General features: G+C 38.9%; 1 protein-coding gene across 4 annotated transcripts; it reads right to left on the bottom strand.

Annotated features, from left to right (window-relative positions):
* Positions 1 to 867: 867 nt before the first annotated feature.
* On the bottom strand, positions 868 to 25426 carry Dbf4 (DBF4-CDC7 kinase regulatory subunit). 4 transcript variants are annotated; one of them, XM_087657151.1, is made up of 12 exons: positions 25185 to 25426; positions 23960 to 24132; positions 16508 to 16687; positions 14774 to 14824; positions 13258 to 13327; positions 12987 to 13063; positions 10719 to 10755; positions 9776 to 9818; positions 8805 to 8933; positions 8260 to 8371; positions 3554 to 3678; positions 868 to 2026 (listed from the first exon to the last, which is right to left on the bottom strand). In XM_087657151.1, the coding sequence occupies exons 1-12, from the start codon at positions 25228 to 25230 to the stop codon at positions 1072 to 1074; spliced, it is 1998 nt and encodes a 665-aa protein (XP_087513277.1). In that variant the 5' UTR covers positions 25231 to 25426; the 3' UTR covers positions 868 to 1071.
* Between the last annotated feature and the right edge of the window lie 112 nt (positions 25427 to 25538).

The raw sequence follows: 25538 nt of genomic DNA, 5'->3' as shown, positions 1-25538 counted from the left end.
GTTTTTGCCCCCCAGAGTTGTCTTAGTTTCAAAAAAATTAATACTACTAGACCTGAGATGGCCCAGGAGGTAGAAGCCTGCCACCAAACCTGACAACTAGACTTTGATCTCTAGAACCTACATAGTAGAAAAGAAACTGATTTTCATGGGTAATCCTTTGACTTCTACAACCATGCCATAGCCTCTGATCCCTCCGCCTCTAATATTGACAAAAATAAATGTAACAAAATATTTTAAGTTAATACTGATAGTCAACTTTTCCGTGACATTGTGTCTTCATGCAGTAGTTAATAGCTCCATTCTTTAGAACATGAAAAACTGTCCTCAGTGATTAATGTTTTACTCCTATACATATATACTCAAAGGTAAAGGATGACATTCATCTAAAATTTAAAATTCTGTTTAATAGTCAAGTGATAGATCATGTCATTCCTACCATGCATTTCAAAACAATTCCAACAATTCACTACATCTTTTATCATCTAGTACCAGACAAAATGCAATTTTTAAAGAAATTATTCTCAATTAACTCAATTAATTAAATTCCCCTTATAGTTTTTGGGATTGTTTTGAGCCCTGCAATAACTTGTTTGCAGGGTAAGGATCCTGACAGAATCCAGCTGGGTCTATGTCTAGAGTCAATGTTTCTAGTAACTTACAGAATCCAAATATACCAATTAGTACATTCTTTTTCTCCCTTTCTACCTGAAATTTGTTTTTAAGCCCTAAAATGTTGATCATAGAAATTAATGCTAATAGGCAAGTTAACAGTATATAAATTATAATGCAGTTCTTGATAGGTATCAAGTATCACCTGAAATCATTTTCAGTGATAAAGCAAATGATATTCATTGTAACTCTCAGGAATATAAAATAAGTCACAAAAATTTATTGTATAATTTGTAACAGCTACACGATCCTGTAAAAAATGACAAACATCGTCTTAATTAATATTTACAGACGGTTCCATAAACAAAGTTGACAAAAACAACCCTCCCCAACTCCTAATTATATACGTATTTATAAAAACTCCAGGAATATAGCTGTCACTTCTGAAAATCACATTAAATACTAAAATCCAACAAATGCAGAAGTTGAAGGGGAAGAAAAAAATGTTGACAACAGGCTACTTGAATTGTCTTCCTCCCAAATATCTAAAACATCACAGATTCCACTGTTTTCAGTGTAGCTTGTAAAACCCAAAAATTCTGATTTCTCCCCGCTTGTCTGAAAAAGGTCCAACAGAGACTGTACTGGTGACCCACAAGTTCTGTCTCCATGTGCAGGAAGATACTCAGTTCTGTTCTTATCCCATTCGGCACCAGGTTCCACATTTGCTTTCTTTTGCCCTAATAACATTCTCACTTTCCGCTGGATTTTACCACAAGGCAGACTCTCCATATGCTCACTGTGACCCTCATGAGGCTCCTGAGGACTACAGGGTGGAGGTCTGGCCTTCACTGTTAGCTGCTCTCTTGATGAATTCAACGTCACCAGCTCAGAATCATGACCAATCACATGAAGGTCCTTTTCTTGCAGATCTTGTGCTGAAAACTGTGTAATGTCTGCAGTTAACTTTGGTTGGGGTAGATTACTGTCCGTACTGAAATAGGTACATGACTGTGGCACACATGGAGTGACGCCTCCTCTCTGGTCTACATCCTTTCTATCTACAGTTATTTTATGTTCAGAACCAACACGCATGCCCTCCTGCTTATTGTCACGCAGAGGGAGCTGTTCACAATCCGGCTTCAAGTCAGGCTCACTTGCATTTATCAGGCTCACTGGTTTCCCAACACATCCTTTAAATCCAGTTGAAGAATAGGTTGTGGGTTCTGAACCAAACACATGCTTTTCTTCAGGTTTCTGGGTTTCTTCACATTGTAAATTCTGCTCGAGCAGTTGTCCATTGCTTTCTTCTCCATCTTTCTGGAAACTGGGCTCCAACAGTAGCTTCTCCCTTGGTTCAGTGTTTTGCAGGACACTTGCAGAAACAGAAGACAGGGATCCAACACTGTATCTTATTCTTTAAAAGAAAAAAAATCCCAGAAGTTAGAAATTAATAAAACTATGTATGAGTTATTTAGGAAACTGATAGGATAGCCCTAACACAGAAATCTTAATACTTACTTTAGATCATCTTTAAAGTAAAACACAAAAATCACCTACATACAGCTGAAAACTCTACAGTACCACCTCCCCATTCATTCTTCTCCCTTCCTGAGATAACCAATACCATTAACTTTGAACTAATTAGGAAAAAACAAAATAACATGAGAGAGATGACAGTATTTGTATCTGACCCTGATTTTGTTATTATCTTTAAAAAATACCAACACTCTCAATGTTTGGTTTCAGAAAGTACTTACTGGAAACCAAAAGCAGAAACATATTTTCCATTTATATCTAAACTATTTCATATCAAAGTGAACTAGATCTTTGCACATGTAAAGGTAACAAAATAACCCTTCAATTTCAAACATATATTTGACCCAAACATCTTCATGTATAATCTTAGAATCCTTGGACTGCTACTCTCTTGAACAATCCTATATTATGCAAATGTGTGACAAGTTATCAGATCACCAATCACACTTGGCATTTTACATCACAAGAGACAGTGAGCAATATACAATTCACCCGTCTCTCCAAACAGAATGGTTTCCTTTACTTATATATTGTGTTTAATAGAAAAGATTGCCTTTGTGCCTCAATAGTGAGGCCTTAGGTATGATCCTCAGAAAGCAAAGCAAAACCAAAAAAGGGACTTGAGTGCCTTTCAACAAATGGGTGTTCAAAAAATGTAACAGTAGTTTAACTGGAGGCTGACAAGTAAAAAATTGTACTGATAAAATGATTATGGAATAACTAGATAAAAAACTGTATGTTCAGGTCCTTCCTGAAACTTTCACAAAGTTTTAAATACTCACAGGAGACCCACATTAGTTAAGTTAGCCATAACATACACTTAAGTCCTACAGAGATCCAGGGTCTAAACAGAGCACCCCCTACTGACTTTTTAGAAACTGTGGTTCACTATCTTATCTCTAATCTTTGTGCCTTAAGATTTAGGACAAAACCAGATAACCTAATTATCAAATATACAGAATACCCTAGAAGCATTCCTAATCAACATTTCTAAATTGAGTAAATAGTAAGCTACCTGTTTTAACCCCAGAGGTTGACAATATTGCCTGCTGGTCTATCTGGTCTATTACTTCTTACGTAATGTTTTGCTGCAAAATAGCCATGTTCGCTGTTCAGCAACAAAGCTGACCAGAGGTCATTGAACTCTTCCAATTTATAAAACCTAAAACATTGACTCCATATTCACCTTAATAGAAAGAACTGTGAGCTCCCTTTCAAAAGCATGTCAGAGGGAGACTAAGTACCTTTGGTGTCAGGAAAAAGAAGGGAAGAAGGTGGTAGTTCTAAACCTTACTTATGTCAAGTAGAAAAAAAAAATCTCTACTCCAAGAGCAGACAAACTTTATATTATATTTGAGTGCCATAAATAGCTTAACAATCTAAGTAAAACTTTGGCAAATATTACCTTTTCTTTTTAGGTGTGTCTCTTTCATATTCCACAAAATCAAAAATTAACTTAGATACAATATCGTCAACAACTTGATACTGGTTACTCTGTGCAAAGTTCCTGTGTTTCTCACTCAGAAGGTGCTAAAACAAAACAAAAAGTATCTTAAAATTACATTCAATAATTACATCAATTAAGTAAAAAAATCAAATACCAAAATAACTTATATCTATATCTACATCCATCCATCCATCCATCCATCCATCCATCCATCCATCCATCCATCCATCTCTATCTATCTATCTATCTATCTATCTATCTATCTATCTATCTATCTATCTATCTATCTGAGATATGTATCAAACTTTGACATCAAACATAGTAAAAACTACATTCAGCAAGGCACTGTGGCTCATGAGTTAATCACTGCACTTGGGAGGCAAAGGTGGGATGACAGTTTAAGCTTCAGGATAAGCTGGTATAAACAGTGAGTGCCAGGTGAGCAGGGATGACTGCAGTCACTTTACTGAACCAGCATAAATCACAGACTCACTGTGAAGATTTGCCTTTATTCCCACAGATAAGTGTATCTTTTATCCTCATTTTAGAATAGCTGGAGATAAAAAGCCCCATAGACTGACAATGCAGATAACAAGTGAGATCATGTGGTGCCCAGCCCCAGTGAGTGGTATCTACAACACAGCTACTGCACCCAAGGTCCAGGAAACCCCATGGAACAGATCAAAAGACTCTAAGAACCAGAAGAACACTAAGTCCGCTTGCTGTGAGACTGCATCTCTTAGACACGGCAGAGGACACACTCACTAAGTGTCAACGATGGTTGTCCAAACCACAGCTGAATAAGGACACCATCAACAGACATGCTGAGATGGAAGATAGAAACTCACGGGGTCCCAACCCAAGACAAAGAAGTAAAGGCAGCGAAGGGATACTGAGGGTGGAAGAAATAGTCTTCTTCAGGGAGAAGCACACCAATTAGTGACCAAATAAAAAGTGGTCAGCCTGGCAACATATATACAAGAAACATTTAGGAACTCAAGAGACTGTGTGTATACAAATATACATGTCTCCAAATACACACATACAGACATATATATGAACAATGTTTACAAAGAGCCCTTGAGTTTGGGAGACATCAAGAGGCTGTAATCGGGGTGGGTGGAGAAGAGGGAAATGATGTATTCATATTTCAATTTAAAAATTATTTTTAAAAAGATTTAAGATAGACAAAAAGAACTATCTTTAACATTCAGTAACATATTAATACTTTATAAAACATTTTCATTTACTATTGTATATAATTACCAAGGTAGGGCTTACAGAATTAAATGAAGTCTTTTAACTAAATATACAAAAGTTGAAAGCCTACAAGAGTCTAAAAGAGTTTTAAAGTGCTAGAAAGCTGGTTCAGTTGTTAGATACAAGTAATGGTCTTCCAAGACTTGAAATTGGTTCCCAGTGCCCAAACCTGGTCGCACAGTCACCTGTAACTCCAGTCCCTGGTAATTTGATGGCTTCTTCTAGACTCCACTCATGTCACTCACTCACACAATTATATAAAAAGCCTACTATTTGTTAGCAGAGGAAAGGGGAGTGTTTTTCAATCTAAGAGTGACTAAGAGGAAAGTAAGTTGGTCATGGTAGCAAATCTTTAAACCTGGTATTGGGGAAGCAGTGGCAGCTCTGTGAATTGGAGGCCTGCCAGTCTACAAAATGAGTTCCTGGCCAGCCAAGGGTACATGGTGAGATCCTGTCAAATAAAAACTAAACCAATTTATAGTATAAAACTCACTCACAGGAAACAAAGTTCCTTCTGAATGAGTGAGATCTCCAGGCTAATTGTTTTGTCAATGGGTTCAGGATATCATAGTTAGAGCCGTGAGCTGGGTATGGTGGCACACACACACCTTAATCCCCAGCACTGGGGGAGGCAGAGGCAGGTGGATCTGTTTGAGGCCAGCCTAATCTACAGAGTGAGTTCCAAGGGAGCCAGAGCTGCACAAAGAAACCCTCACAAAAACAAACAAAATGTCTAAAATAAATATCACATCTTTAAAGATCAGATTGAGTTCATTTATATTCTGGGAAGAAAAAAATTATGAAGTAAAACACTAAACTTATATAGTTTCTCTCTAAATCCACTCAGATTTTTGTTAGTTAGTATTGATCTAAATGTCCCAGCCTTCTCTAGCACAGTAAGTCAAGCACTCTGGGGTCTCACGTGTGTCAAGCCTATGCCTTAGCACTGAGCTACACGCCCAACACCCTGCTCCTTCGATACCACTGAACTTTACACTCCACTTCCACATTCTCCACACTACAGTACAACTAGAGAACAATCGCTTTAGATCCTGTTATAGCTCAGGCCCGTCACCTTCACTCAGTTATTCCTCCTGCCCTCACTTTTAGATTTCTGTTCTTTTTTCTGTTTTACTTTATTCATGTTTACATGCCTACATATAGCAATGGCTATATCTTCACATATAGAAAGAACATGCAGGCTGCTTCTTTCTAAGATTATGTGACCTTTTTAAGAACTTAAAATGATGCATTCTAAGTACACAGATAGTGACTAAATATATTTGATATTGATCTATTTGAAAGATCTATATATTTGCTATATAACTTCCTAAAATGAATCTGATACTGAAAGCATAAAATTTAGTATGAATCTCCACAATTTCCATCCCAAATGCCCAATTTAACTGTATAGGATTTCATTAAGTTGTGCAGATTTAGAGTCTAGTTCATCTTGGTATATGATGTTTATATTTATTTGCCCAAGTTTTCTTTCTTAAAATAAGTTTATCTTTAAAAGTAACAAAATAACCCACCACACTTGAAAATGTATATGTTATTTCGTAGGTCAGCCACACAAGGTCGAAAATGTAGGCAATGTCTGCTTTACCTACAGTTCTTAAAAATTTTATTTGTGCATGTGTGTGGTGTGTGTGTGTGTGTGTGTGTGTGTGTGTGTGTGTGTGTGTGTGTGTGTGTGTGTATAGACCAAAGACAACCTTGCCTATCACTCCTTCCTCAGCCGCTGGCTACCTGGAAATTCAATCAAGTAAAACAGGCCAGCATCCCAGCAAATTGGCCGTCTGCCCGTGTCTGCCCCAGCACCAGGAATAAGCAATATGGCACCCCACCATATCTACACTTTTTTATGTGGGTTCTGAGACCAATCTTAGTTCCTTTATAACCACTTAACTGACTGAGCCATTTTCTAAGTTCTCAAAAATATTTCCTAACTCAGTCTCTTAGCATAGATAGAAATGAATTCTTGTGAAACCCAAGGTAATAAAACTATGGTTGGTGGGTTGGTTGACTTTTCTTTTCAGGATAAGATATCATTATGTAGCCCACATAGCCCTCACACCCAAGAGTAACCCACCCAACTCTGCTTCAATATAAATTAAGAAACAAAAAAACTTTCAAAGTCGTGATCTTAAATTTCATTCTCAAATCTACTTTCACAAATTTACTTTGTGACAATCAGTGGACAACTTTCCTACTGTTCTTACACTTCCTGAACACATTAGGACTGCAAAGATAAAGACAAAAACATTTACATTATTTGTCCTCACAGAAGCAAGTGAATTTCAGAACCAATCAATAACTTTAATTTCAAAACAATTAGAAGTTAAGGGGAAAGATTTGAAATGCTTCAGCTTCTGATTCGATGCGATTTTAAAGGTACTCCTCCTTTATTATGTAACTGAAACAAATCACCCCTGGTATGGATGTACTTCAAGTGACAAATGAACACCCAAGCCTGTGCACTCTGACACCCATCAGCCTGGGCTTGCTGAGATCGAGAGTAGAGAGGCTGAGTCGTGCACCACTGCTTCTGTCTACCTACTTAAAAGTTAAATTAAAAAAGTAACTTACGATTCATAAGCATTTGCTATGTACCAAGCTCTTAGGGCACACAGACAAGACTACCCCAGAATTCCAAAGTTCTTCTTTTAATGAGCTTTCAATATCCAATAGACAATTCTCATCTTTAAAAACTTCCTTTATTTAATATGCTCTTAAAAGACTTTTCTTTTTTAGCATAGAAACTTTTCATTTACCTACCATCTCTTAATCCAAAATCATATAAACCCCTTCAGTCTTATCTTTAGTGTTTCAAAAACCTGACCATGCCCCAGCACGCCTATCCCCACTTGGACAAGCCGTCACCCTCTACTCAGGTTTTACCTACCAGTTCTGGGCACCCTTGCCCATTTTGGTTGGTATCAAGACGCCTGGTTACCTAACTTTTCTACTTAAACATCACTCAAATATTTCTCTGCCAAGTCTAGACAGACAGCAACACCTCCATACCTGTTTTGTGTCTCCTGGCACTGATCTAATAATGTCTACATATATTTTATTTTTTCATATTGTAGTTGTATACTAAGCACTCAAATATTTATTAAATGAATAAAAATTATTTTCTCAATGTTGACTTCCCTCCTTGGGTTCTTAAAATGTCCAGTGTTTCCGGCTAAAGCTGCAGCAGTGCTGACATACTTGCCTAGAAGGTGCAGCGCTGTGTCCCCCCCCCCCCCCCTAAACAAACCAGAGCTGTTTCCATGACGAGTGCATTTATAACTATCACACTCCAACTACAATCGCAATAGTAAGATGGGAGTGAAACATAAAAACCGTATTCAGATTTTTAGAAACACCAATCCCAAATGGAAAATCACATTTACAGTTTCAAGATCTTCATATTTCTGCAAGCAACATTCACAATATCCTTTTTTTCTCTTTTCCTTCAACTGGACTTGAGCTGGGGTTCCATATTTATCGCCATCCGTATTAATTCTAGTGATAGAAACACATGGTAACAAAATCAGCTGCTAATGAATATGTTTAGAACTTTATTGCCTTAAACTAACATATGCAGAATCTATCACTTGTAACAGCAAATACTTTTAACTGCATTTCAAGAAACGTAAAACAAATGTAATAAACATTCTGAAAAACATTTCAAATGGTCAAGAGAAACATTTAATTATCTGAGCCCCACTCCCATCTGAAAAGTCTAAATAATGCACTGTTTTTCAGACTAAATGTAGCATAAAGGCATTAGATCACACAAAGGGAAAACACAAACACATACCAACCACCACCATGGCATAAAATACACCCCAAATCATGATGAAAGGAAAAACAAACAAACAAACAAACAAACAAACAAACAAACAATAGTGAAAGTCTAAATAGTATTCTTTCTAAAAATCAAGCTTGTACCTACTTGAGTTTAGGCTGAGTGTGTTTCTGCATGCTAGATGACTTATCGATATCAAACGGACTGCAAGGCTTCTGAAGGAAGTAGTTTATACAAGGCATACTGGGGAGCTGAAGGTAAAATGGCTTGTAAGTCCTAAACATATAAAAAAGGCAAATATGTGAGCTTCTCTAGGATGAAACAAAGGTTTTAAAGCTTTATAATTAAGTTGTTTAATCCACCTCAAATCTGAAATACACAAGAGAGACTTGGTAGGGGTAACCTTCCTTTCAAAGAACCAATTTGTAGGCCTATTCCTTTAACAATTAAAAATTACTTTTTTAAAAAACCGAAAATAAAATTTTCATACAATATTCTGATCACTTTCCCCTCTTATCTCCTCCCAGATTCTCCCCCAAAACACCTACCATCGAAATTGTTTAAAACAGTTTATAGTCTAAACTATTTAGTACAGTTTATAGTCACGTTGAGCATTAAAAGTTTTATAATTACTTTCCCAGCCTCCAGAGCAGTGGTTCTCAACCTTCCTAATGCTGAGATTCTTTAACAGTTCATGTTGTGGTGACCCCAACCATAAAACTAATTTTGTTGCTACTTTATAACTAATTTTGAAACTGTTATGAATCGTATTATAAATAATGTTTTCCAATGGTCTTAGGAAACTCTGAAAGAGTTGTTCAATCCACTGGGAGTTGTCAACTACAGGTAGGGAAGCACTGCTCTGCTCTAGATACTTTTTGAAACTGTACAGTTTAGTCACGTCAAACATTAAGCTGTGAAAGCATCACCACAGTTCTTATACCTTGCAAAAGTAAAAACCCCACACCCCTCTATTTCCTTCCAACCCTGTGCAACCACCAGTGACCAAATCTGAGTATTCTGAATAATTTGTGTACATCAAATAATGCAGTATTTTTCCTTCATACTTCCTCTATAGTCCCAACTCAGTTTCCAACACACTGGACTCTGACACTTACCGGTTCACATCTTCAACCTTTAAAAACGGCTTCTTGAGTCTCCCTGCTTAAGAAGAGAAAATACCATTAGACAGTTGCACATCAGTAAAGAGTCTATTGTGGTTAAAGCATCTAGAAAACCTTTACACCCAGAGAGTTGAAAAGTGTAGGCCTCAGGTAAAATATCTTCCATATCACATGCTGAGATTTGTTTTGGATTTTGTAATCTGGACTGCGGCAGGCTGGGCAGTAGTTTCCATACTCCAGCCTTGGTCTCTGCGGTGCTGGGACTGCAGACCCATGCATTGGTGCCAACCATATGAGATTCTTAAGCTGAATGGCACAGCTCAACAAAATATTCAGTGTGAATATTTTCACACTAAAAAGCTATCTCAAAATAATCTTTATGTTCATCCCAGTAAATGGATTTGAGTAGTTGTTTCTTCTGGGACTATAATACATTTTTAAAAACAGTTTTGAAGATATTAATTTCGGGGTTGGAGATGGAGCTCAGCAATGGAGGGCATGAACAATCTTGTAGAGGACTCAGTTTCTAGCACCTATGTCAGACTAACAACTGCTACAACTTCATCTCTAGGGACCCAACACCGTTTTCTATCTTGTTTGAACATCTGTAATAATGTACTCAAACTCCTCCCACACCTATAATAAAGCATCTTTACAAAATTATTAACATGGGGAAGAATAGCTTAAGTGTCACCAGACTGTCTAAAACAGTAAACGTCCATGTTCTACAAATTACTAAGAAATCGTTTAAAGAACTTTACCTCAGAAAAGCTTTCTAAATACATACATTTGGGTATCCTGGAGGTTAGACTTAGGGTATCATGTACCTGTGGTAAGTGCTCTATCATTGAGTTAGAAGGGCCCAAGCTTTAATCTTCATGTTTAATTTTTTTCTAATCTATAAAAGAAAATTAAACAATGTATCAGGAATACTTACTTCTTGCTTTTTGTATTCCAGTACCAGCTTTTTTCCCCTTTAAAAAAAGAAAACAAATACAGTGAAAATATTGGGTTTAAAAACACAGAAAAAACTGTCCAGTACTTTCAAGAGAAAAAAAATGTATAGGAAAAATACTTTATCAAAGCAGGATGGCTATTGTACAGGGTGAAAATCATGCTTCTTAAAATCAATTCAACCAAATAACTGAATGGCACTCAAGAATTAAAGGTACTGATCATCTCTACAGAATTCAGCCCACTTTACACCCTCTGTTGGAGAGTGGTGACGCTGGTACTGATCACTGAGCCTTTAACATTAATTAGAATGGAAAGGGTACAGTTAACAGTGCAGACCTATGTGAAATGCATACCTGCAGGTGAGTCAATGCACTGACTACAACTAAACTCTCAATAGCACCCAGTGAGCCACTACACAGGTATAGCAAAATCTTAAGGAGGAAGCAGATTTTAGTGTCAGGTGTATCACATTTAGGACCTAAAGTAATAAAGATGTCACAGTGAATAGCTTAAAAATTACACTAACTTCATCTTTTTCACTAGAGAAATAAGGAAAGAGGCTCCAGTAGCCCAGAGAAATCTCTGTATTTTTTTTCTTCCAGTTGTCCTGTGTGTGCCCTCCAAAATGTAGTTCGGGCAGTAGTGTGGGCAGTACGGGAAATCCTCAGTCACCTCCATGAGGAGGTCGGGGAGAGATCCATGAGTAGAGGATTAAGGAGGAAGCTGGAGAAGGGCATCCCTAGCTCCCTAATCTACACACGTGCTGGGTCGAACTCAGCATCAACATTGCCCAAGCTGCAAGAAGATCCAAAGTGCGAGCACAGGAAGGGCTTTGGAAGTGGAGCTAAGATTTAATCACTACCCAAATCTCAAGACAAACCCACAACTCCAGCGCTGCAAGTCTTTAAAAACTGCAGGCAGCCATAAATTCAGGACAGAATTTACAATCTGGACAAAAACAAAGCTGTTAACACAGCAGTACTGCCAGGCACGGTGGTGCACAACCCTCATCCCAGCACTCGGAAGGCAGAGGCAGATGGAGCTCAGTGAGTTTGAGGCCAGCCTGATCCACAGAGTGAGTTCCAGGACAGCTAGAGCTACCTTGGTAAGACCTTGCCTCAAAAACAAAACAAAACAAAACCAACCAAAACAAACCAGCAACAGCAAAAACAAAATCAGTCTTGTCTAACTATTGTAATAGGTAAGGAATCTACACAACATTGGCAATTTCTTGTGTGTAGCCAAAATTAACTACATAAAAGATACTTAAAAGATTTATACTGAACAGGAATCAAAGGGGTATGGCACTCAAAATGCAAAAGTTTCTGGGTGGACTCAGTAGCAGAACGTAAGTGACAAAGGTGCCGGTACATACAAAGATAATGCCTAATACCCATTTCTAACCGGAAGAGGGGGAAATCTCAATGGACACTACCTCAGATACAAGTCCCTGGTGTTGCTGGAGTCCTGAAGTGCAAGCTGCTTATTCTGCTACATGAAATTACCAAATTTCCTAACTACTTTGTCTCCTTCTCTTTCTATGTGCCAGAGTACAGAACTTTCTTTTCTTTGTATGTAAGTCGTTTAAGAATTTATGCAGTAAAAACAAACCAACAAAGAATGGTCCGAGAAATAAGAGAGAACAGGGAGAAGCAAAGAGTTCAAGGAAGGACTGGGCAACACAGGAAAACCAACACAGCTGGCTTTGAAAGGAAGCAAAGGATATGCTAACTGCTTCTGAGTTCCATACCTTGTCAGTTAAAAGTGAGTGAGAAATATAGGAGCAGAGATCTGCAGAACAGTAAGAAATGGAGTATACGGATGGAACAGTAGTTAGACAGGGGTGTACAATCGAGAGTCTAGTGTGTAGACAGTGACTCTGTATAGAGGCCTTGAAGATGAAAACAGGAAAGACTGTACGCTCCGAGGATAGGAGAACAATAGGACAATCACAATAGCAAACACCTTTGGATTTTCTTATATGATAGGCTAATCTTAGTGTTCTTCTACAGAATAAACAAAATATCTCTTAAAATATAGCAGCAACAAAAAAGGATGAAAAAAATTTATGCTCTTACCCCCAAAACAGTTTTTACTTCATGAATATAAGCTTCAAGTCAAATGACACACAATTCAGAAACCAATTTTTTACTTATGGGGGAATTACTCATAGATATTAAAAACAAACACACAAACAACAAAAACAAAAACCAGGCTGCCGCCTTTAAGAATAGTTCAAACTACATACCGAATCCCTCCCAGAAGTATTTGGTTTCTTGAGTGCACCCAAAGCTTTCTTCTTCTGTTCAATGTAGTAGCGAATGTCTTTATTGAAAGAAGAACTGAAGGTTAGCAATTTTACCTTTAGAGTTAATCTGCGATGTTAAGTGGCAGTAACCTCACGTTAAGGGTTTAACATTGGAGATACTCCCCTTCTACCAAAATTTTTATATGTAAAGCTAAGACCCAAAGGACAGACATAGGTATGTACAACAAATATTGTCAAAAGACCATCTTACCATCAATATGAAGAATCTTTACTCCCCATGATAAGGCGTTTGATAATATACTATTAGCAGGAATAAAATCCTGTAAAACAAAAAAACAAGTTTGTCTAAAAACTATTTTTAAAACTTTTTAAAATCTTAAAATTTATTTAAATCTTAATGCCACTGAAGAGATTATGCATAAATGTCCCTAATGAATTACAATAGAAATGAGGACCCTGTTTTATATTTTGGCATTCTTAAATCGTTTCCAATTAATATATTCCTGTTTTGTTTGAAACAAGGTCTTGCTTTGTAGCCCTGGCTGGCCAGGAAGTCAGAAATCCCCATCTCTGCCTTTCAAGTGTTGGGAATAAAGGTATACCTGTTGTGCTTGGCCTAACAATTAGTGTATATTCTTAACAATTAGATGTTTATTCTAAGGTAACTTAAAGTTTACAGTAATGTTTAGCATGACCACAAGATGGGGGTGTTCCTCCAGGAAAAATAAGTTTCTATTTCTGACAGAATGAGATATGCTGTAACTTGAGCTTTTTTCATTAAAAATTATATATTCTGGAGTATCTCCAGAATATCTTCAACTTTCAATTAAAAATTTTGTGTATGTGGTGTATACATGTCTATGTGACGCAGAGGCCTGAGGTCAATGCCAAATGTCTTTCAATCTCCCCACTTTAAATTTTTTAGATAGAGTCACTTGCTGAAACTGAAAGTCACTGATTCAGCTAGGCTGACTGGCCAACTACCTTTAGGGACCCATGGGTCTTACCCTCGCCCTCCCAAAACACTAGTGCTAGGATCAGAGGCACATCTCGCCATGCCTGGCTCTTCACTTTTGATGTGGCTTTTGGGCATCCAAATTTAGGTTCTACTGTTTTCATGACAAGCATTTTGCCAACTTTATTACCAGTTCCATGAGTATTTATTACATTTACTTACTCTATATGTATGTTTGCTTGTGTGTATGTGTATCAGTGCACACACACCAGAGTGCACACTTGGACATGAGAAGACAATTTGCAAGTCAGTTTTTCTCTTCTGCCATCTGGGTCCTAGGTATCAACCTAAGGTCACTAGTTTTGGCAGCAAGCAGCTTTACCCACTGAGTCTCCTAGCCAGCCCACAATTAAATTTTTAATAAAATATAGCAGTACACCTATTATATATGACAGCATATATCAATAATGGCAGCACTTGGAAGTCAAGATATATAGCAAATTTGAGGCCAGCCTAAATTACATGAGAAACTGTCTCAGAAAATAAGACACTAAAGAAGCAAAATATGCATCACGTGTTTTTACTTCTTCCCTGTCCCTGGATGTTTCTAGCTCTGGCTGGTGTTGAATCCCTTATGTATCTGAGGCTGTCCTTGAACTTCTAGTCCTCTCGCTCCCTGGAGTTGTTAGGACAGGTGTATGCTGCTATGCCTGGCTTATGAAGAGCTAAGGATCTCACGTGCTAGACCAGCACTGTCCCAGCTGAGCTCCAGCTGAAGCCCGCACGCTGTGAATTCCAAAGTCCTACTCACATGATCCTTGACAGCTTTCTCAGCTAACAACTTTCCTCGGCTCAAACACACCTGTAAGAAGACCAAGGAAATAATTACAGTACTTCATCAGAGAGAAAGTTAGAAGAGAGAAATCCCTGAAAGTAGATAAGTGTTGTTTATATTGTTCCAATGGCTATGAACACAGTAAATTTACAGTGAAAAGTGGCTTCATTATTCTCTTGGCACGACAATTGAAATTTTTTCCCTCTTTTTTTTTTTTTCCAGGGCAGAGAACATCAACAAACATACCAAGCAAAAAGAAAAGCAGAAACTGAATGAGACTCAAGAGGACCAATTCTTTAGTAAATGAAAATAGCTAACAGCCACTGACACTTTAAAGTCAAGCTATATAGCAAATTTGTGGCCAGCCTGAATTACATGAGAATCTGTCTCAGGAAAAAGAAAAAAAAAATCTACACTTTTCAGGTTAACATCAGATTTGATTCTTTTTCCTTTTTGGTGGTACATTCTAGCAGCATTCTACAACTGAGCTGTATCCCCAATGCTTCTCAAACCTTAACTTTAGATTTGGTCTCACTAAGTTGTTCTAACTACCCTGAACTTGTAATTCTCTTGCCTCACATTCCTAAGGAGCTGGGCCAACAGGCCTGGCTTAGCTTTATATTAAATGAAGATTTAAGAAAAATAAATGTTATACACAGCTTTTATAAATTATTTCACCTTTAAAGTAAGGCAGCACAAACAGTGGTTGGAAGGCTATGAAGCAGTTGTAGTCATTCTCACTGAACAGCACAAGCCTGACCTAGTGTCCGCCTTTCCTCACAGACTGCCTTTGCAATTCATGTTTCCTGTGCATTTCAACTGCTTTTCATGTGGCTCTGCTTCAAATGCCAATTTAATTATATTAGTATAACAACTTAGGTACATTAAGCGTTTTATCTCTTACTGTCTTTTCTAAGTATTTATATCAGTTTGCCCTTCCTTTTGTCTTCCAATTTGAAAGAAATGTACTGCAAGAAAAATTTTAAGCATGGATCAAAACTATTTTTATGCAATGGGACAAATGTATACCACTGTAGGCCTTGTAGACCACATAATATTTGTCACAAAGACTAAATTCCACCTAAAGCATGCAAGCAGCCCTAACATTTATACAATATTTACACAAATATTTTCTACTTGTCACAAAATACTATTTTGATTTTTTCCCCCCACCAACCTCTGGATATGTAAAAATATGCTTAACTTCAAGGTTGTGCACAGTCAGTCAGTACACTGTAGATGGCTGGTTTATCTACTTTGAAAGTTTTAAAAGTTTCTATTTTTCTTCAAAAGAATGGCTGGCTATTTACTTTTGCTGTAAATTATTCTAAAAATCAAAAGCAACCTGTCTAAATTGTAAGTGCATGCTTTAAGAATCAGGGGACAACTTGACTACTGTGTTATTAAGGAAAAATAATCACCTTTCAAAATGACAGCAAAATTAGGCGAGAAAGCCACAGATCTTTGGCATTATAACCATTCCACCTATGCATTGTAACCCTGCTACCGAAAGCCCAGAGTCAGGTGTGAGGGAAAGCATTTGTAAGCCCAGGACCTGGGAGACACTAAGGCAGGAGGAATGAGAATTGTGAGGTCTGTTTGGACTACATAGGGAGAGTTCAAGACCAGTCTGAGAGGGCTACATTGTGAGACCTTGTCTTAAAACAAAAAGAAAGCCATGAGGTCTCAAAGCATCGATGACACACTTACTCTGTCTTGAGACTTAAAGGAGCTTCCATCATGGCTGGGATGAGGAGAGGTGGTTTCCGCAGTATATGCAGATTCCGGACTTGGTACAGGAGAAACTCGACCCAACGTTTGTGCATACTTTGCTTCCTTTTTATTTGAAACAAGATAACTGATATCTTTGCTGAGAAATTCTTCAACTCGCTAGAAGAAAACAAAGTATTTATAAAAAATTCCAAAGCTCTTTAAAGACACTGTGAACAAATTCCAATTTCATGTAATCTAATATCTTACAAATTGGCGCTTTTCATGCTGCATTTTTGAGCCCATAGTTCTGAGGAAGTAAAATGGGAGTTTCATTAACAATAATATCACATGCTAGATACTATTCTTAAGTACTTTATTCTAATTAATGTAGTCCATGCACTCTCCTGCTACTTATCTACATATATTGGAGATGGAAACGGAAGTGACTTGCTGGAATCACAATCACCTCAACGAAGCCTTCTTCTCCAGAGACCAACTCTTCTTCCCCTGCACTATGCTGTGTACAAATGGACAGAAAGCATCTGAAATATAGCTAGTACAAACAGGCCATTGAATTTTACACTTTACTTAGATGTAATGAATTAGCTACTACCTGGCACTTCAGTTTAAATCATTAAGTTTTAACATTTCCTAAAGCTTAAACATAGCAGAGGATCAGAACCTTTACTCTCAAAAGCATAAAATCTTCAGAAAATGGACCCCCCCCAGCATGTTTTGTAGTAACACCCATAACAAAGTCAATGTTATTAAAGATCACTCATTACCCAGGGGTAGGGAATTGAACATACTATCAAAACGCATACATACCACATAAACACAACTGACACAGAATACTGAGAACCAAGCAGAAGTAACTAACAATCAGTAAGAAGACTTGCAAAGCTCCAATCCCTTCAGGATTCGCAGTGTGAAAGGCAGTAAGAAGGGTCAGCAAGACGCCTTGATGGGCTGGCAGTCCTTGCTGCCAACCTGATTATCTGAGTTCGAGCACCTTGACCCACATGGCAGGAGAAAACCAACTCCTGCAAGTTAACCTCTGATTTCCATGTGAGAGCACACATCATATGTGTTCCAAGCACGTTCATTCACACTACATAAAACTACATGAAACTACATAAAAATAAGAAGCTAAAAACAAAATGAAGCAAAGTTTGTGATAAGTTAATTTAAGCTACCATTGACTGAGAATTAGCTGTTGACAGGAGCAACATTTAGTGAAATGCAAATTGTTTCCTTTTCCCTTCTAGGCAACGATCATTTTCATTGACCAGCTAATAAAGTATCCATATTTATTTATTGCAAGACACAGGTATTTTAGCATAAAGGTTTAAAAGGATGTAAGTGATAATTTATATATAAAATACTGCCTTAAACTTCATAGTCTCCAGCAATTCCATATATATATAATATATATTATATATGAGAGTTCACATATACATACATACATACATACATACATTCAACTAAATTATCTCAAATGTGTGGTATAATAAGGTGAAAATGGGCTAGAGGGATGACTCAACAGGTAGGAATACTGGCTGCTTTTCCAGAAGACCAGGGATCAGTTCCCAGCACCCACATGGAGGCTCGCAACTGTCATTTCCAGGTGATCTAATGCCCTCTTTTAACCATTTCAGGCACCGTATGAATGTGGTATATAGCTATAGGTAGGCAAAAAGACTCCTACACTTAAAAAAATAAAATAAAAATAATTTTAAAAAATGGTGAAAATGTGCTCTCCATGGCAGGGGTTCTCAACTCTAGCTTGCAAAAGTGCTCCTGCTCTAGCTATGCAAAAGAAAGAGATCTAAGACAGGGTGATCGGTCACTGCATTAATTACGTTTCTCACGGGCTGTCACGGGTTTATTCTGGTTCAAGAATTGAGGGAATACAGTCAATCCACTGTGGCAGATTAGGAGCATGAAGAGACAGAGCATGGTGTATTGCAGTCAGGAAGCAGAGAGAAGCGTTAGTGCCACACTAGCATTCTCACTTCCATCCAGTCTAGAACCTCTGACCATGGATTTGCTTTCTGTTGCTGTGAGAAAACCCCGACTAAATCCAACGTGAGGAAAGGGTTTGTTTCAGCTACATTTCCAGGTGTGGGATGCAGGCTGCTTCGGCTTGGCCACAGCCATTAACTAGGATTTGTCTCTTGTTCTAGCGAATGTGATTTTTGCCAGTTACATAGTCTAGTTCTGGGGACTCTTTAGAGGATATAAATGTGAGAACCCTGGGCGGTCCTTTGCCGTTCCCTCGATGCTGCTGGTTCACTGCATTTGCAACTGCTTATCTGCTGGACTGCTAGGTATTCTGATAATGAAGACTGGATTTGTCCCTAGGAGCTCAATGATCCTAATCTTCAGGAAGTAGCCCACAGGAAATGGGCTTCCGTTTTCCTCTTCTACCTAGTGTTGAGGGGTTGGAATGGATTAGGGTGATAGATAGACATAAGAACATAGTAAAATAGTAAGACAAATAAACTAACACCTCAAAAGGGGTGGAGACCCCACAGGTTGAAAACCACTGATGTAGGGGAATCCAGGGAAGAGCTTGCAGGAACTGAATGAAGCACATGGAGGAAGGCTGCTCACCAGCCTGCTCTGTCTTCATCAGCGTGCAGATGTTCACTATCTCTTTGATACACTACTTTCAATTCTTTCACATACATCAATTGCTGGAAACCTTTTCTTGAAACTGCCCATACTATCTGCACAGCTGCTGCCTCATTTTCCACTCCCAGAACCTGCGACAAGTAAACTGATGGTTCTTTGTCAGTGCCTGATAGGCAGCCTAAGATTTAGATGTTCATCTAGCTGATGATCAGAATGTTGTAGGGCTAAATGATTAGCCCTCCACCCATTATTTATTTTTCTGTATGAGTGTCTGTATGTATCTGTTGTGTGTGCCTGGTGCCTGCTGAGGCCAGAGAAGGGTGTCAGATGCCCTAGAACTACAGATGGTCTAGAGCTACCACATGGGTGCCGGAACTGAACCCAGGTCCTGAATGAACTGCTGAGCCTCTCTACAGCCCCCTTTACACACTGGATTATCTTCCTGGTGAAATGTAGGTCTCCCATATTTTGTATATAGCACACTTATAATATCTAATTATATATAATAATATAATACATTATATTAGACATAGGATATACACTTTTTCTTTGGAAGCAAGCCTAGCTTGGCCTTGACCTAAGGATGACCTTTGGAGTTGCCTGCCTTTACCCCTGAATCCTGGAATACTGCTCTGTGACACTGTTTTTTACAATGGTTGGGACTGAACCCGGAGCTTCATGTAGGCCCAGTAAGCACTGTGTTAACTGAGGGAACATGAATGATTTGGAAATGTTCTCTACCACTTAGTGATTTCTTGTTAATGTCCTGGGAGAGAGTAAGTTGTTAATTTTAACTAAGTTGAACTTATGAATCCTTTGAATTTGCTGCCAATGATTAGATGTAATTTTGGTACCATTAAAATCACTGCAAAGTCAGTGTTATAAATACTTTCAATATTTTCTAATTATCGGAAGCCTCTTACATTTATATTTTGGCTCCATTTTGAGTTAATTTTTTACATGTGATGCAAGGTGAATTTCCAAATTCAATTCTTTGGCACGCAGATATTCAGGTCTCCTGAAACTGTCTGGCAGAATCATCTTATCACTAAAAAACAAAAACAAACAGACAACTAACTGTATATAAAATAGTTTATTTCTGAGCTCTCACTCACTGGCCTGAATGGTATACAACTATAATATCATACATTTCTCCCAGTTTTAATTTCCTATAAACTGAGTTAAAACTCCTTAATGTAAAATTTAAAAAGAAGGGTGGGAGCATTGAGACGGCTGAGCGGATAAAGCACTCGCTGCTTTTTGAAGGAGACCCTGGATCCGGTTCACAGCATGTGCATGACAGCTCGCAACTGTCTATAACTCCAGTTCCAGAGGGTCTGATGCCCTCCTGTCTTCCTTGTGCACCCAAAATGTCTTTATACAACAAACATACAAACTTAAAATAAACAACAAAACCCCTGCCTGGTAGTTTTGGGCACAGTGCAATACACAGAGAAACCCTAATTTACTATATCTCAAAATAACACCTCCACAAAACCAAAAGGAAACCAAACCAGAAAACCACTTCTGTTGGGTGTGGCTCAGCTCTGTTACTTCAAAACTGGGGAAATGGAGGCAGAACGATTATGAGGCTCCAGGCCAGCCTGGGGTACCAGCCTGAGGTATAAAACTAGATGCTGTTTCAACTAAAAGCCTCCAGCTCCCGGAGCCCAAGCCTACGCCATTACCCTGCACAATGAAGAAGGTGCCTTTTACCATCTGGTTCTAATACAAGTGACTCCTGCCACTCCCACTCTGTTTCACTTGCAGGGAGTCTGTAGCATTAATTACACAAACACACCTATACAGGCATATATTTTAAGTGTGTTCTTCCTAAAAAGTGTGTATAGTTTACTAAATACATTCCTGAAATTCCTCCGATACTCAGCTCAAATATTAACCGTATTGATTCAGGATGGAAGGTAAGCTTGTCCATCTGTGTCCTAATAGCAATCTCTACACATTTCTATTAAAGGCTGTTCTTGTTCTTGAAATGTATGTTTTTGTCCCTTGCAGGTGTAGTGGATAGGAGTGACTTTACTTTAGCTGTGGTTATTCGCATGCCTCTATGGAAAAGCATGATTTTGGCATGTGCGGCTGGTCCTTGTGATTGAAAACCTTACTCGTGTTTCTTAAGCCTTAGATACTCTGCCGGATACTCTGAATAAAGTTGGCTTTTGTATGAGACTTTAGTACACCTCACATTTAGGTCCAGCTCTCCCAGGTTCAGGCCACCAACTAGAGCAGTAAACACCATCCTTATATTTTCTTTCCCCAACTGTTTTTATTCTAGTCTAAACTGTTAGGAAACGGGCTTGCCCTTCGTTCTTTCTCTTTAAATAAGGCCTTTACTAAGTAGCCCTAGCCAGCATGAACTTGAATTCATGACCTCAAGCTTCGGCCTCCCAAGCCCTCTGATTACAAGCATGCACCTGCAAGCCTGGCTTTGTCCTTCAGTGGCTTTGATTTAGCTATTTCCCTTAACACCACAAAAGGCTCACTATTGTCAAAATTGACTGCTATATAGTTAATAGTTGAATTATCACAAATGTCCTTGCAAATTTTTAGCAAGGTTTAATTAAGAGTCACAGAAAACAAATTATCTGTGGTCAATTAAGCAGTGACACCATTGGGGTGATCCAAAGCAAAAACAAATAAAAAAAAGGATAGAAGGTTTAAAGAAAACCAAACATTGGAGGAATTGATAAAACTGGGCTTCTTTAAATGTGTTAAGAGAAACCAGATCTAGGGACTAAATTGACATCACTGAATTATACAGCAAAGACCAGAACTAGGTACTTTTTTCCAGTAAGAAAGGTGGTGCACTGTGGAAGTCAGCTCTCTTTTGCACGGGGTTGGCAGCACAGGCCTTCCCTTCCCTGCAAGCTACCGCACTGGCCTAAGCCTAAGCACTTTGCTTTTCCTAAGGGAAAAGTGCAGATGCGATAAAGCAATTATGCAGCAGAGTTTTCTGCATTGGAGGAAATCATAGGGATCAGAACGTCTGGAGAGCTCATCTTAGAAAAAAAAAAACCACTTTTGTGATCATGGTAACTCCCCTGCCACATTATTATAAAATGTATGCTTTTAGTATGTCCATCAAGATACTTGAAGCCATATATAAAATCAAAATGTTCCTTAACAACTATCTATGATAGAAGTAACTGAAAATATGTTTCTTGAAAGTATCTTAGGAACTGTTGTGTGGACGGAGCAGAAAGAAAGGGGTGGTAGAGTTATCCCTGTCCCCACACCGACACTGCCCGTTGAGTCAAAGCTCCCTTTTATAGGTGACGGGCCTGAGCTATAACAGGATCTAAAGCTATCGTTCTCTAGTTGTACTGTAGTGTGGAGAATGTGGAAGTGGAGTGTAAAGTTCAGTCGTAGCGAATGAGCAGGGTGTTGGGCGTGTAGCTCAGTGCTAAGACATAGGCTTGGCACACGTGAGACCCCAGAGTGCTTGAGAGGGCACAGACAGCTGACATTGGTCAATGTACTTGAGAAAGTTATCAACTGTTCCATAGCCATCGATATTAAAATACTGGTAGTGTATCATGTTAGAAGACTAACAAGTAGCACTCATTTCTAAAACAGAGGGGTCTTTACTCCTATCTAAGGTCCCGAGTACATTAACATATCCTTGATAGGCAATACAGTCGCCCTGGCAGGTCTGCCAACCATGACCTTGCGAACTGCAGCCACACTGGTCGTTATGATAAATGCTACCATAAACACAGGGCAGTTTGTCAACAAAATAGTATGAAAGAAGGCTGCTCAGGGAGAGGAGACAGGGAAGAGAGTGGGCAAGAGTGGGACGGGTAACAGGGGTAACTGAATACAATTTGTATATGAATGCAACTGACAAAGAAAAGAATGAAATCCACATGCTTTTCATATTCAAAGTGAAATTCTATCAACTGCTACCCAAAGAAAGGAGACAAATTTCAAGGGCAGGTAAGTAAAATATCACATTAATAAGTAACTCTAAGAAATCTGTGAAATATTCTTGTGAATTTCCAGTCTGGGAACAAAATGTTCAAAAACATGCTAACTTTTAGTCCAGCAGAAACCTTTGAAAGCAGTAAAAATCATAATAACCACATTTGCTAGATTTTAGGTAATATTAACATTATACCTAAGAAGTCTTTACAGAGATTTGCCTAAGTTTTCTAATCATATAAGTAAGGGAGAAAACAAGTAATACAGTTTAACTATTACTGTAAAATTGTTCCTTCATGGCGGTCACCTATTGACTCAGTACTTTCTCTCCTTGTACATAACACACACACACACACACACAGTATACCCATATGTGTATTCTAGTAAATTGTATGTCATACATGTAATGATTGATACACACATATAATATATATGTATGTATATATGTGTATATATGTATATATTATGTATATAATATATGGAATTATTTTAAAACATAACTACTCCCCTCAGCAATCAGTCAAGTAGCCCCTGCTATTTTGAAAGAAAGGCAGTTCTCTAGGACATAGAAGTCTCATTCATACCAAACCATTAATCACAGAAACTTGAACATTTTATCAGGCTACAAACGGTTTAAAAAATGTTTTCTTTATCCTCTGATGGAGGGGCTTGAACACAGAAAGTCTTGCACATGTCACTAGGTGCTAGGCCAGGGAATTACTCCCAGTCCCCAAATGACTCACTAATAATCAACAGCTCATCACGGTGGCAAAATGGCTATAATTTCCAAAATGAAATTCCTTAGTGAGTTCACCTTACAGAACGCTAGTATTGCTTTTCTCAACTTTTGCTGGCTGTGCAGTTCTCACTCACCCCTCCAAGTTCCTTTATGTCTTTTTGGAGTTTTTCACATATGGTGATAGAAGGCAAGTCAAGGTAAAATATTTTCCCCCAAAGCGGCTTATATTTGGATTTTTCCAGTCTATTATCAGCTTTCAGGGATTTCAAAGATGGTCTATTCTTTTCATTTTTGTCTTGGATGCCACCTGCGATTAAAAAAAGAATCAGGCCATGTTTTATGCAGACACAATTTAACTGTTTAACAATATTCAACAGCTTTATTACAGAAAGGAGACATTATTAGTCATAACAAATTAAGCCATTAGAATCTAAATGTTTTCCCGAACTTTACCACTTAGGATGAAGGCAAACTGCTGCACTCTATGGTTTCTACAAATTCTGTACTGGAGAACAAGAGCTGAATCTTACTCCTGTTCCATGTATAAAGGCAAGGAACTCTATAAAGACATTCTTGAAAACTTACTCTCTCCCGATGTAAACTTCATATTGGTATTAGCAGGTCTGTAAAGACTCAACCCAGGTGTTTAAAATATTAAAAGCGTATTTACCTAGGCACCCGCACACGCTTATCTAGAATAAACAACCTAATTCTCCAGGGTTACCGAATGCTCATACTTGGGTTTCATAGTTTGTCTAGTACTTAAAAGAACTAAAGGATGGAGTTCATGCACTTTGTTTACATATGAGGAACTTAGGTTCATTCATGTCCTTTTTTTTATTTTAAAAGCAGATGAGTATCAAACAACTTCTCTAAACTTTTCGAACACAACCTGCACTTTAGTACTTAGTTAATAGACACACATGTGTATCTCTTAGGAATTTTCCTTATAATGGATTTTTATTTTTATATGAAATATTGAGATTGAAATCTGCTTTTGTCTATGAGGTTGAAACACACACACCTCCGTCTCCCTAATGAGTGACGGGAACTAACAGTCACAAATGGCAGTGGGTGCCTCCTCCGTGGGGCGGTGTGGCCATCGGAGACCCTGCTCATTGTCTGAAGCTTGCAGCCCCGGGAATGCCGGATCGCTCGCTGCTGAGGCGGGGAGAGCACGAGGGGCCCGGGCAGCGTCGGCCCCTCATGGAGACCAACACCGAACGCCTTCCGGGCGCCGAGAACCCAGAGAAATGCAAAAGCACAAGAAGTCGGGCAGGAAGACTCTCTAGAATCTACCGTGGAACCGGCAGGGTAGGAAACCATTAAAGGGACCGCGGCGGGGGAGGGGCTCCATACCAGGGAGAGGTGCTTTGCTGTGGATCCTCATGGTCTCGAGGTTCATGGCAGCCACCAAGCACCTACATGCTGGGTCCGCACCGGGGGCCGCATGGGACGGCCCCGAACACAAAGCTCCAAGGGCCCACCGGCCCTGGCCTCGGCCCCGGGCGGCGTCCGCTGGCCGAGTTTCAGGGCCGGTTCCGGCGCGGAGGCTCGGAGCAGGAAGAGGTTGTAGCTCCGACGTGGGAGCTGCGGCGGTTAAAGATTTGAAAACGCGTCACGCGACCGCGGCGCCAGACGCGCTCCCCGCCCTAACTACGCCGGGCGGGCCTCGCGCGCCGAGAGCCCCGCCCCCGGGTGGTGGCCCCGCCC

The sequence above is a fragment of the Rattus norvegicus genome, chromosome 4 (assembly GCF_021556685.1).
Source record: "Rattus norvegicus strain SHRSP/BbbUtx chromosome 4, alternate assembly SHRSP_T2T, whole genome shotgun sequence".
Classification (NCBI taxonomy): Eukaryota; Metazoa; Chordata; class Mammalia; order Rodentia; family Muridae; genus Rattus; species Rattus norvegicus.
The sequence above is the reverse complement of the archived record's forward strand: the minus strand, read 5'-3'. Positions and strand labels throughout refer to the sequence as shown.

Excerpts from the sequence above, each read along its gene's own strand:
- Dbf4 (XM_087657151.1), bottom strand. The coding sequence starts at position 25,230 with ATGAACCTCGAGACCATGAGGATCCACAGCAAAGCACCTCTCCCTG. Across the intron at positions 9,819-10,718 it reads TGGAATACAAAAAGCAAGAA|GGAGACTCAAGAAGCCGTTT; the intron begins GTAAGTATTCCT and ends CTTCTTAAGCAG. Across the intron at positions 2,027-3,553 it reads GACACACCTAAAAAGAAAAG|AATAAGATACAGTGTTGGAT; the intron begins GTAATATTTGCC and ends TTTCTTTTAAAG.